The sequence below is a fragment of the Carassius auratus genome, chromosome 6 (genome assembly GCF_003368295.1).
Source record: "Carassius auratus strain Wakin chromosome 6, ASM336829v1, whole genome shotgun sequence".
Classification (NCBI taxonomy): Eukaryota; Metazoa; Chordata; class Actinopteri; order Cypriniformes; family Cyprinidae; genus Carassius; species Carassius auratus.
The window spans coordinates 4806594-4819908 of NC_039248.1; the positions used below are offsets into that span (position 1 = coordinate 4806594).

Below are 13315 nucleotides of genomic sequence, written 5' to 3' on the forward strand. Positions count from 1 at the left end.
TATTGTAAGTGGATCCAGATAAATGTATCTGTTCAATGACTTACATAGGAGAATAAAAAAATAAAAAAAATGAAAGCACCAATCGAAGCATTTTTTATTTAAATATTTTATTCTTTTTGGCTTTAAAACTTATTTCTTCTTGCTCTTCTTGTCTTTGTTCTTCTTCTTGCCTTGAGGTTGTGCATGTGCTTTGTTGTAGAGGTAGAGACCCACTAAACCCAGTAAAGTGGGAACCAGCGCCAAGCACAAAAGAGGCAAGATGTCATTAACTATCTTCTGCCACGGCGTTTGCTGGGACAGAGAGATCACCTCCACCTCAAACTCAAGTGTGCTGTCCCCTGTGAGGAAACAACAGGATTAAGTCCCCCAGAACCTGTATGACTTTCTATCTTCTGTGGAGCATGAAAGGAGATATTCTGAGAGATACTGATAACCAAACAGTTTAAGCTCCCATTTCTGTCTATACAATGTAGGTCAATGGAAACAGAAACTGCTTGCCTACCACTGTTTTCATGTTCTATATAAGATAGAAAGTCGTACAGGTTCTGAACAACATGAATGTGAGCAAACGATGAAAGATTATTCATTTTGGGGTGAATTATCCATTTAACCATTCAGATAAATAATCATTATTACCAGCTTAAAGCCACTTTAAATGTATGGCTGTGCTACCTGGAATGGTTGGAGGGTATCCTCTCTTTCCATACGCGAGGTGAGCTGGAATCGTGGCTTTGATTTTTTGTCTGTGCAAAAACAGTGCCAGAAAAGACTGAAAACAGACTTTAAAGTGGGTGATTCAGACCTTTTCTTGAAGTGTTCTTCAACCTAATTCAATCGCTGTACTTTTACCGTCTCTGCCTACATGGATTGCCAAGTGACAAGCAGGCATTGACTTCAACTTACCCTTCACACAATCCGACCAGGGCTTGCTCTAGGCCTGCCAAGCAAAATAATGTGTTTTATAGATATGTGCAATTGTGGAAACAGCAAATCATTTCTGTTTATTCCATGGATTGCAAAAAAAAAAAAGCATGACCTTAGTTATCATAACAGTCTTTCTCTAAAAAAGTTCTGTTGTTATGAATATAACATATAATTTGGGGATGGACTGCAGAGGTGGAGCCTCATACCTATGATGACAGACCTCTTGCCCAACTCTACGACCAGAGGCTCACGAGACAGAGAGGTGTCAATCACCTTCCCGTCCATCAGTCGACCCTGTGCAGGACAGGAGAAATGGTGTTGAAGGTCAGTTGCATTCATTTATTTTCATAGATGCAGCAAATTATTTGTTGTAAATACATCTAGAACTTAATTAATAAAATGTAATGAAATCACTGCCAGGATGCTAGAATTGTGGATTGACTTTTAAAGGTTTTGGAAGCACTAATGTTATAAAAAAATATATATATATATAAAGGCGGCGTATTTTAATAATCGGGTTGGGGCATGTTGTCACCAGGTGTTTTACATGCTGAAATTTAAAACCATTTTATTATTTACAATTTCTGTTGACCAAAACAATATTTGTGTATATGTGTATGACATTTGAATGGTAGTATATATTTAATGGAATATTGAATTAATCATAAATTATTAATAAAAATGAAAAATGTTTGAGAGAGTATGCCTACAGTTTAAACATTATCTGCTATATATATATATATATATATATGTGTGTGTGTGTGTGTGTGTGTGTGTGTGTGTGTGTGTGTGTGTGAACTTACACTTGTGTGTATAGTGTTATTATAGTATCATTAATATACTGTTATAGATTTATTAAAATATTTCATTATACGTTTTTATATTCTGTAATGTTTAGTAAATTAGTTGTGTTTTTGTAATTTTACTGTTTTGTTTTTATATCTAACTTTTATTACAAGTTGTCAAAATATGTAATCATGTGTTAAATAAATTAAAAGTATGTTTAAAATTGTATTTTTTCTATTTTTAGAAAATACTTTGATGCAGTGACCTAATCTAAGAACTATTCAAGGCCTCCTCTTATATGTTCCTATAGAGTCAGAATGACCGCGCGCGCGCGCGCGCTCGCTCTGACTGACTCAACTGCTGACGTGTTGCTCCGCCTCCTCCACAACATTTGGTTCCGCTTAAAACTAAAATACTATTACAAAATAAATGCATTTCGAAACAAAAACATGTCTCCACGATTAGCTTCAGTTCTGTATGAACTAAAGAGGAATGAGTTATCTTTTTCATCTCTCTCACGTAATGCATTACAACTCGAGTTTCTGTCAGATATGGCGAGTCCAGATGTCAGCTTTAGTCTGCCACATCACTGAACGATTTAATGAGCAAATACCCCCCAAGAGTCCATTTTGACGCATTTTAATTCAATCATACCAAGAGATTTCTTTGGGAGGTGCCTCGTTTTACAGCATAATAGAGTCTAAAGGCGCAACTCGTTGTGTTTATTACCGTGTAATGGATTTGAAGCGTGTCTCCCATCTCGGATGTAATCGTGCATGTCTCTGGCTTCACCTAAAATGGTAAAAAACACAATATTGAGGAAATTATACAGAGTGGACGTCGTAAGGAAATGAAATGCACAGACCATCGACTGTATTAAAAACGACGCAACATAGAGAATATGCATTTAGAATTGATACATGTGCCTCTGTCATCAAAGCACGAATGCGGCGAGCCGCTTCGTGGACTCTTGTATCAATAGTCACTCTAGTCATTCATAAAAATAAAAAAAACTTGACCCAGCTTACCAACGTGTCCACAACCAACTGCTCGATCACGCTTTCTTTGCTATCTCCGTCTTCAGCTGCAACAAATGCAAAAGCTGCCAGAAAAATCAAGGCGATTCCTGTCCGAATTCGCATCGTGTCTCACGTTAAGAGAAAATCAGCACCAACAATAACCACAAAAAAGGATAGAAGCTACTCTAAGTGTCTGACTTCCGTCACAAGAGTCGCCCCACTGCAGCCTGCGGCGCGGAGAGAGCCAGTAAATACTCGGACAAGAAGAGATGCCAGTTAAAGCTGATGTGTTATTATAGTGAAGAGATAACGGCAGGCTTATAGACGACCCTCGAGCACTGGACCAATACCTGGGTCACTGGAATCCCCGCCTTATAATCCGCCAGCATCCCAGAAGTCTCTCCACATGGCTGCTGCAGTTAGAGAACTGCCCCGCTAGAGGGCGCGTGGTATTCCGCGGGTGAGAAAAGCAATAAAGCGCTACTGCATCCTTTTTTTCTTTATTTGTTTAAAGGTAACGTGTGTAATTTCTGCAAAACAAGCGTCAGCAACCGGAACTGCAAAAATAATAGCTGTTGTCAAACAGGTTTCTTGAAAACTCCCCGTCTCCCATTGTTCTTCCAAACAGATAGCCCCGCCCCCGCCACGTTGAACCAATAATGAGCAAATAAGCATGAAGTATTTCATGATCCGAAAAGTACGCACTATAGCTTTACGATTTTATATTTTTTTATAATGCAAATTATATAAATTATAATCTATAATCTATATAATGCTTTTGCACCATACTTCATAAACCTGCCCTCTAGTTTATAGTCTAAGCATAATTTTATTCTTTGAATTCACATCTTATTTTTATGTTGTTAAAGAGTTCATCCGTTTCTGTCATTAATTACTCACCCTCATGACGTTCCAAACCCGTGGTCCTTCGTTCATCTTCAGAACACAAATTATGGTGTTTTTTGTCAAATCTGAGAGCTCTCTGAGCCTCTGTAGACAACAATGCATTTTTGGGAGAACTATCCCTTTCAGTTATATTTGAGTTATCATGTTGACTTTGCAAGCTTTATTCTTTATTATTGTTATTTTATTATCATTAGTAAGTAACATTTATTTATATAGCACCTTAAGGAGTCACAAAGTCCTTTACAATACAATTAAAATCAAAACAAGTTAAATACCAGCTGCACAAATACCACCAAATAAAAAAATAAATAAACTGGTTTCAGACCATACTGTTAGTTAAAAGCTTGTCCTAAAATATGTATTTGGGTGTTTTCTTTTTATTATTAAATTTTCATAAATTAGTTAATATTATTTAAGTATCCCTACTATTATAATTTTTGTTAATATTTTGAATTATTCTTTTTATTTTTCTGTTTTCATTGAAATTTTAGGCCATTTTGTGTATTTTTTTATTTATCATTATTTAGTTTTTATTAAAATATATTTATGCAGGCTAGTTCATATTGGTAATTTTAATGCTTTAGCTTAAACTAAATGATAATGAGAAATGCCTTGCCTTGGCAACGAGCTGAAAAAAACATAAAAAAAAACTATTTTAGTAACTGTTTATTTAATTATTAGTAATTCTATTTTGTACTGGTTTTAGTTTTAGTATAGTTTAACGTTAACAAGTCTGAAGTAGAACACCATGTGATTTAAGTTACTAAACTATTTCATATTAAGCGTCAGTTTAATAGTTTATTTATTGTTTCATTTCAAGACTTACAGTGTCTTTTTATTTTCCATTTTGTTTTCCTCAGATAGTCCTAAATGGGTCAAAAATAAACGCACATTTTATGCTTAAAATACAAAAATACAAAGATATTTGCTAAGAATTTCCAGGGAAGTTGTAGTTTGAAGGACTGTCAAGCATTTCCTTGACATGTCATTTGTTTGGCTATGATACCTGACCTGACTGGAGGCAGTCTCAAGATGCAAAACCAAACATCGCGAGAAATCCCCATCCAAGCCTGTGCTTTCGGCGTAAACTCTCGTGAGATTTTCTCTCTGTCTCTCCGTGTCCAGAATCGGCTGGTGTCAGCTCGCAAGGTAATGCAGATACGTTCAACTGCTGTGTTTGCTTTAAAATGAAGCGTTTGGAGGTGGTTCTGACGGGTTGAAATGTTGTCTGTACGTTTGGTGAAATATGACAGCGCGTCTGATATTGCTGCTGGAGACAGAAAGGCCTTCCGCGAGGCAGGTATCGTCTCTCTTTCTCTCCAAATGAATGAAGATCTGTATCAGAGATGATGTGCTTGCTGTCTTACGCCTCTTCAGATATAATGACGGCTCGTATTGCGCTCGGGTTTTAATTGATTCTGGTTGGATTTGCATGAATTGTAGTGATCTTGCATAAGAACAATTTCATCCATCTGCTTCGTGCCAAACGCCTCTCTTCACGGAGAAGCTCCGATCTTTGTATCCTACGCCGACACTGTCAAAGGGTCGTAGGCCTTTATGAGCTCCAGCAGTAATCCATATTATTAATTTAGCGCCATATTCATGTTTTTAATTATTAGATATCACGTGGACCTCCGTCTAGCGCAGTTGTATTTCGATGTCTCGTGACTACATTGTTGGGGTCTCTTGCACGAGAGTCATTCAGAAACGAGGAAGCCTTTAAAAACGACGAGGTCTGTTACAAAAATAGTTGTAAATGATACTCGTGATGTGTTTTGTGGAAGGGGATTGCTGGAGGTGGGTCGAGCGTCAGCACCATGGACAGCTCAGCCGGAGTCAGACCCCCGCAGCGTCATGATCAGATTATTATTCATCACAAACACCTTCTCGTATCACTGTCTTAATGAACACATTTACATGTGCATTATGCAGCTTTAATATTGTTACCTTTTGTGTTGTTTTTAAAGGGGAGACCAAGGCTAACTGTCACACTTCTGTCATTATTACTACTTTAAAAGTCAGCTTCTTATTAGGTAAGATTTAGGAAACAAAATATATTTAACATTTTCACTGTGGCTTGGAAAGTAGAAAGATACAAATTAACACATTTTGATATTTGGTGATAACGTAACCCAGTTGCATTGTGGCATTATAAGCAGACACAATATGGACACACTGCTAGAGATAATATAGATTTGTTTATTTGGACATTTGTCTCAAAGCCTTACAGTTCCTTTGATAAAGCCACTGTGTGACTAACTTCAGTCTCCCTTAAACATGTTTAATTTCAAAATTTAAGCTTTATACAATGACAGTTCATGAATTAGGACAACTCGGTTATTGGGGAATGTGTTCTACATCTCGGATAACTCCATCTGGGAACGTTCAGGGATGACTAGTGGGGGTTCATGTGAAGGCGGGATATGAGAGGGATGAACAGATTGCTGGATGGCCTGAAGACATGGCAGGATCATAGTTTCTTCAGTTCAGTATGTAGCTTGTACACATAAAGCAGTCTGTTATATAGAAGAAATGTATACGCATCCAAAAGCATCATGTTCATTCAATCCGCTTGCAACTTCTAAATGTGTCTTTGATAATCAGCGAGTGAAAGAATGTTTGATTGAAATGATCAGATTGCACTCCTTATCATTTACATGTTAAATTCAGTCAGTCCAACTGAATCACACTTTATGTAGATCATTTGCTGCAATATGATGCATATTTGTTTTTTAAAGGGTCATATTTGTACATATTGGTATCTATTAAAAGTAAATGTTAGCACCTAAAAGGGAAAAAAAAGTAATTTTGAAAAGTGACAGCTTTCGTACCTTTATTTAATGTACATGCATACATACCTACACTACTGTTTACTGTTTTGGAATAAAGTCTCTCTTTCTTGTTTGTGACTCTGGACCACAAAACCATAGCCAAAACAACATTATATGGATCAGAATTATCAGTTTTTCTTTTATGCCAAAAATCATTAGGATAAAGGTAAAGATCATATTCCATGAAGATATTTTGTAAATTTCCTAACGTAAATATATCAAAATGTAATGTTTGATTAGTAATATGCATAGCTAAGAGTTCATTTGGACAACTTCAAACGCGATTTTCTCAGTATTTAGATTTTTTGCACCCTCAGATTTCAGATTTTCAAACAGTTGTATCTCGGCCAAACCATACATCAATGGAAAGCTTATTTATTCAGCTTTCAGATGATGTATAAATCTCAATTTAGAAAAATTGACACATATGACTTTTTGGTTTTGTGGTCCATGGTCACATTTGATTGAACAGTAAATGAAACAGTAATATTTAAATTTTAAATAACTGCTTTCTATTGAAATCATTTTTAAATTTAATTTATTCTAGGGATGACAAAGCTTCAGTCTTCAATGTGACAAGATTCTTGAAAAATCCTTTTAATATGCTGATTACATGAAACATTTTTTATGATTATCAAGGTTGAGAATGGTTCTTCTTCTTCTTAATATTTTGGTGGAATCCGCGATGCATTTTTTCAGGATTCTTTGATGAATAGAAAGTTCAAAAGAACAGCATTACTTTGAATTATAATTTTTTTGTAACATTATAAATGTCTTATACTATCACGTTGTATTAAGTCAAGAGACCCTTTCTGAATAAGAGTGCACATTTTATGAGAGTGAGAATAACATTTCCTTTCTCATTTCTTTTTCCCTTTCCAAGACTCTAGATTCTTTTTCTCAGCTAAATAACCTTGTTTCTCAAGGCTTTCAGTTTTTTTTTTTTTACCTCAGTGGATTGTTCCACACCAAGGACTCACCGCTTTCTGGATTGTGATTGGCTAGACGAAGCAAAACATTGAATCATGGGGAATATTTTTGGCAATCTGTTGAAGAGTCTGATAGGGAAGAAAGAGATGAGAATCCTGATGGTTGGATTAGATGCTGCTGGTAAAACCACCATCCTTTACAAACTGAAGCTGGGAGAGATCGTGACCACCATCCCAACCATTGGTAAAACTTTATTCTATCGTTGTGTTGACTTACAATACTATTATACAGGATTCTGTATATCCTTAGGCGGAATTCAAGGTGTGAAATGCAGTGTATAAATGTGTATGTATTACATCATATAATTAACTTTTGTGAAACAGCTAGTTGAAGAACATTTCCATTTCAGTTTTTTCGAAATTAAATAGAGAAGATTATTGAGTTGTGACTTACACTGTAACTTTTAGTTTCCATTTAGCTAAATATTTTAATGCTGCTATTACTTTTGAGATACATAAATGCTTTTTATAGCAGAAACTGCCAGGTATGCAGTATCTGTAGAAGTCTGTAAGTTAGGAATCATGTCAATTATTCTTAAGAAATTAAAATGTTACAGTTTCCCTAGTGTCCCTACATATACACTGTTTAGATCCTGTGATTCTGGGTCACACCGTGTAAGTTTGTGTTTGTGTCTTAAGGCTTTAACGTGGAGACCGTGGAGTACAAGAACATCAGCTTCACTGTGTGGGATGTGGGTGGTCAGGATAAAATCAGACCACTCTGGAGACACTACTTTCAAAATACACAGGGTGAGTTACACATACAATCCACTTCTCCCACTAAAACACAAGCTGGATTGAGTTGACTGTGCAAATGATTGTAATTTGATGCGTCTGTGTAGTTTGTGTTGTGTTCAGTGAGCACACACTGCATTTTCAGGGTTGGTCCTGCAGAGCCACCTTGTAAACATAATAAACAAAAAGGGAAAGAAAAGAAAATATGTATAAATAAATTATTTTTTAATTTAAAAAATAATTATTATTGGACTAGTTCCCCAGGTAACGTTATTCATTTTCATTTAGTTTAACTTTATTGTTTTAATATATAACTAAAACTGAAAAACAAAAAACTACAGAAAAATATCTATTCTTTATAAAACATATAAAGTATTTATAAATATTAATAACTATTGATTAAGAACTATAATAGTACATCTACATCTTAGTGTAAAATAGCTCAAAGAAACAATGTTCTTTTTAAACACAACATTTCATAGCTGAATTAAATCTGGGTATTTTTTGAGTTGTGCTAATGTTAGTTGCTTGTTGAATTAAATGAAGTCTTTTCTTCATCTCTGCTCATTTTTCTTTCCTTAGGTCTTATCTTTGTGGTTGACAGCAACGATCGGGAGAGAGTTAACGAGGCGCGGGAGGAGTTAATGAGGATGCTCGCAGAAGATGAACTGCGTGATGCTGTCCTTCTTGTCTTTGCAAACAAACAGGTACTGTGGTTTTTCTATTAAAGTATCCCTACTACCTGACAGATCACAAAATATATGTCCAGAAAAATCATTTAATATTTTAATATTTATACTACCATTTAAAAGATTGGGTTCATATTTATTCAGCAAGAATTAAATAATTAGAAGTGACAGTAAATACTTTTACATTGTCACAAAAATGTATATATAATAGCTGTTCTTTTGAACTTTCTTTTGAACTTTCTATTCATAGGTAAACCAGAAAACATGTATTTTCCAATAAAAATAAAAATAAAATAAAAAATAAGCATAACTACTGTTTTAACATAATAAAAAGAAATGTTTCTTGAGCAGCAAATCAGCACATTAGAATGATTTCTGAAGGATCATGTGACACTGAAGACTGGAGTAATGATGCTGAAAATACAGCTTTGCATCACAGAAAAAAATTACATTTTAAAATTGTAATGCTATTTAACAATATTACCATTTTAAGTGTATAAATGCAGTCCCAGAGAGCTTCTTTAAAAAAATATATATATTAAAAAGTCTTCCTCAAACTGTTCAATGTTAGTATATAGGTTACTAGCAAAACATTTTATATGAACAGAAACCATGTCCATCAATGGGCAGTCCATTATCTATCATCTGTTTTTCTGTGGCTAAATTGTATATTTATTTTAGAATAAAAATATCTGGTCCTGTCTAAGCAAATACTCAATTTCCCAATCTGCTCTCATGTTTTATTCCTCATTGACTGCAGGATCTGCCGAACGCTATGAATGCAGCTGAGATCACAGACAAACTCGGCCTCCATTCGCTCCGCCATCGCAACTGGTACATACAAGCGACCTGCGCGACCAGCGGCGACGGTCTGTACGAAGGGCTCGACTGGCTCGCCAATCAGCTCAAGAATAAGAAGTGAGGGGCGGGATTTTCATAACGTGGCTGTCTCTCGCTTTGGGAAAGGGGTGGGACTAATTTGGCCTTCGGAATCATTATGTTTGGTTTCTCTTTGTTTAATTTGTTTGTTATTTTTTGGTTGTATTCTGGAAAAACACAGTATGTGGTTTATGGAGCCTTCTACGTTCTGTGTAAATCATCTGTAGGTTTTTACGCACACACGCATTCACACGCAGATCAATATTTCCTCTGTGGACTTTTCCATTTCAATGTATGAAAAGTGTCTGTTTATAGCATCAACGTTTAGTCGATTTAATCGTCTCTCCCTCACTAACTCACTCGCTAACGTGTTTTCAATCAGTGATCAGTGTTGTCCTTGACTGCCACGAAAAAGATTGTTGGGTCTGAGCGCGCTCATGTATTATGTAATATGATTATGTATTTCCTCGTATTGTTGAAATGTTCCGTAGATGCAATTATAATGCAGTTTGCCTCCTCACGCACACAATATCCACAGTCTGTGATCCCGTCCGTTCGTGATTGCATTAGATACCCTGCTGTGTTTTGCATGGCTCTTTCTCTCGGTGTGGTGTTCAGCGTTGTGCTGTTGTAGAGGTTAGATCTGCATGTGTGTGTTAAGTCACACGAAGCTGGTTGGTGTTGCATGCTGCTTTGTGGCTGTGCTGTACAATGAATGTTGCTTATCACACATCCCTCGCCTAAACTGTGAGTCAAACGTGGTGCTGTCGGCTTGTCCACCATAATTCGCATTCAAGTGACGCTGTAAATAAAGCTTTTTCCAATCAAACGCCCCTTTGTTGTAGAATTGACTTGGCTAGTTGTTGCATGGATATTGTTTTGTATGAATCACTAGCATTGTCTGCATGGAATGCATGCTGTGCTGTTAGTCCAATAGATAGATAGATAGATAGATAGATAGATAGATAGATAGATAGATAGATAGATAGATAGATAGATAGATAGATAGATAGATAGATAGATAGATAGATAGATAGATAGATAGATAGATAGATAGATAGACAGATAGATAGATAGACAGATAGATAGATAGACAGATAGACAGATAGACAGATAGACAGATAGATAGATAGATAGATAGTGAAATGCTGTTTAAAAGTCCTTTATTAGTTGTTATACTAATTTGCCACTGACATGATTAGTAGATTGTAAACTGTTGCCTATTTTTTTGCTTTTACTTTCATATTAGTGAACAGCATAAAACAGCACACACACACACACGCATTAAACCTCGGTATGTCAGTGGTCTGTGGCAAACTGCATAATAACTCATCTGCTTATGTGTTTGTTTGCATGTTTCATGCTCATAATGCGTTTTGTGGGTTCAGACGAACATTTCGCCCCCCAACCAATGTGAATTTGTTCAATCAGTGCACACATTTGGACTTTATTCATGGTGTTTTGGATTATTATAGTTCAGAAATGAGAAAAATATCTAGAAATTTATATTTAAAGAAGGATGTCTTTTGTGTTTAACACTTCATATTCTATTTCATAATCTATATCTGTTACAGACCACAAGGAAAAATGAAAGATCAAATGCTAACCTATTTTACCGTGCTAGCAAGTGTAAATACAAACAAAGGTAAACAAACAAAACTGCTTATCCTGCATTGCGTATATGTCGGTAATCCATCCATCACACAGAAATCTAACACTAACGAAGTCTGTTTGTAATTGTGTGTGTTTCTAGCATTGTTTTCTAGTTTGTATTTTTGGCATTTTGCATTTAATACCCGGCACTTTTCCACTAAAACCAATTGTTATGACTGTATGAACATTATAAAAGGCAGGTTTTTTCGACCTAGGACATGATTTGAATGGAGTCTTGTATTATTTTGAGCGTTGTAGCGTGTGGGTGATGCAGGAACGTTACCAAAACAACTGTGCTATTTAGCAAGACACTTAACCTCAAATGATCCAGTTTGGCTATGGAACATAAGCTTAGTTAGCTTAACACTCTACAATAGTATTTCAGCATATAATGCAAACAGCGATATGTCTGCAAGGCCATTTCTACACAAGTCTGCAGTGTGAATCGTCCAGTCTGTTAGGTTTTGTGGCCTTATCTTCTTACTAAAGTGTGTTTTCACAAGGTTATTTATTAACTAAGTTATTGGGTTGCTTGTTTTGTTTTAGTTGATCTGGGAACAAAAGGGGTTCAAAAATTTCAAAGCATTTATTCTTTGCATTAAATAGTTTGTGTGCTTATTGAGTAGACCTTTTAGGATGGTTTAAAGTTTGATTGTATCTTCTTCGATATTCTATTTTTATTTATGTATTTATTTCGGTGAGTGTTTTGGTGAATGTGTTTTTACCTCTGTGTGCTTATGCATTTACTTTGTTGATTTTTTTTTACTGTGTTGGGTAAATCATTTTGATGGCTTATACAGTGTCAGTGAACATAATCATTGAAGGGGAAAATAATTTCTCAATAAATAAATAAATAGAACTTAGAAATCATGGATGAAATGTGTAATTATCTCTTAAAGTAGATTAAGAAAGATTATTGCTGATTATTATGATGTAGACACCAAAATCTTTCTCTCCCTCCGATTGCTGACTGTAACACCACACTCAAATAAAAACATGAAAATTATTTGCTGTGCCTTCTCTCTTTTGCGTTTGTTCCATTCTATTTTATTTTTTACTTAAGAACCTTATTAATGACCACACCTGCTGGAAGATTATAGTGGATACTGCTGAATAAACCTATCCTTCCTGCTCTGGAATATGCTTTAGTAAAGCCACCTAATGATTTCATCATATTGTATATTATGTGTAATGTCTTACATTGATCTCTGGTAGGCGCCAGAAGTGGATCATGTCTAATCCCAGATGTAATTACAGTTTTAATGGATTGCATTATTAATCATAAATGTCTCACAAAGATAAACTGTGCTTTGAAACTTCTAAGCTGGAGTCGTAGAGTAGGCCTGCATCCAGTCTCTTTCTGCACTGCAGTCCCTTATGTCCACCAGAAGAGAGCAGAACTATTGTGAAAACCACCAGTTTCAGACACATTTCAGTTTGGGAAAGGACGAATAGAACAAAAAAGCATTTGCATTATGACATATGCGCTTACCAATGTATAATATATATACAGTGCTAAACATTCACAAACCCACGAGATGTTCAAAGTAGGAAGTGTGTGAGAAAGCTCAATCAGAGTGTGTTCTGGCCTTTAATGCTGTTGGCTAGTAAAATATTAACGAACAAGGAATGTGTCCCAAAATCATAAAAGACCTTGTTTATGCGCTGCAGTTCCCTGTAAAAAGAAAAAAAAAATAGCATATGATGTATATAGAGAACAGTAAAGAATTCACTAAGGGTTGTTGTGTAAGTATGCCTGTCTGTCTGTGTACTTGATTGTTCAATCAGTGCCTCACACAGACCGGTAGTGCAGGAAGAGCTGGTCTTTAAAACCTGATTTACAACTGTGACTACAAGGGGGAAGTTAATTGTTCAAAAACAATTGCATGCTGTGAAAACAAAAA

General features: G+C 35.6%; 2 protein-coding genes across 2 annotated transcripts; one reads left to right on the forward strand and one right to left on the reverse strand.

Moving 5' to 3' along the window:
- Nucleotides 1-90: 90 nt before the first annotated feature.
- On the reverse strand, nt 91-3149 carry fkbp11 (FKBP prolyl isomerase 11). Its single transcript, XM_026257247.1, has 6 exons — nt 2739-3149; nt 2440-2502; nt 1131-1218; nt 904-937; nt 673-743; nt 91-338 (listed from the first exon to the last, which is right to left on the reverse strand). The coding sequence occupies exons 1-6, from the start codon at nt 2850-2852 to the stop codon at nt 130-132; spliced, it is 579 nt and encodes a 192-aa protein (XP_026113032.1). The 5' UTR covers nt 2853-3149; the 3' UTR covers nt 91-129.
- Nucleotides 3150-4680: 1531 nt separating this feature from the next.
- On the forward strand, nt 4681-12417 carry LOC113091654 (ADP-ribosylation factor 3). The gene is made up of 5 exons (XM_026257260.1): nt 4681-4784; nt 7350-7639; nt 8095-8205; nt 8773-8897; nt 9640-12417. The coding sequence occupies exons 2-5, from the start codon at nt 7492-7494 to the stop codon at nt 9799-9801; spliced, it is 546 nt and encodes a 181-aa protein (XP_026113045.1). The 5' UTR covers nt 4681-4784; nt 7350-7491; the 3' UTR covers nt 9802-12417.
- The last annotated feature ends 898 nt before the right edge of the window (nt 12418-13315 follow it).

Bases quoted from the DNA above. Each gene is read 5' to 3' on its own strand.
- fkbp11 (XM_026257247.1), bottom strand. From the start codon at position 2,852: ATGCGAATTCGGACAGGAATCGCCTTGATTTTTCTGGCAGCTTTTGCA. The intron at 1,219-2,439 runs GTAATAAACACA...TGTCCTGCACAG, and splicing joins CGCTTCAAATCCATTACACG to GGTCGACTGATGGACGGGAA. The intron at 938-1,130 runs GTATGAGGCTCC...TTTGCTTGGCAG, and splicing joins CAAGAGGTCTGTCATCATAG to GCCTAGAGCAAGCCCTGGTC.
- LOC113091654 (XM_026257260.1), top strand. From the start codon at position 7,492: ATGGGGAATATTTTTGGCAATCTGTTGAAGAGTCTGATAGGGAAGAAA. The intron at 8,206-8,772 runs GTGAGTTACACA...TTCTTTCCTTAG, and splicing joins CTACTTTCAAAATACACAGG to GTCTTATCTTTGTGGTTGAC. The intron at 8,898-9,639 runs GTACTGTGGTTT...CATTGACTGCAG, and splicing joins TTGTCTTTGCAAACAAACAG to GATCTGCCGAACGCTATGAA.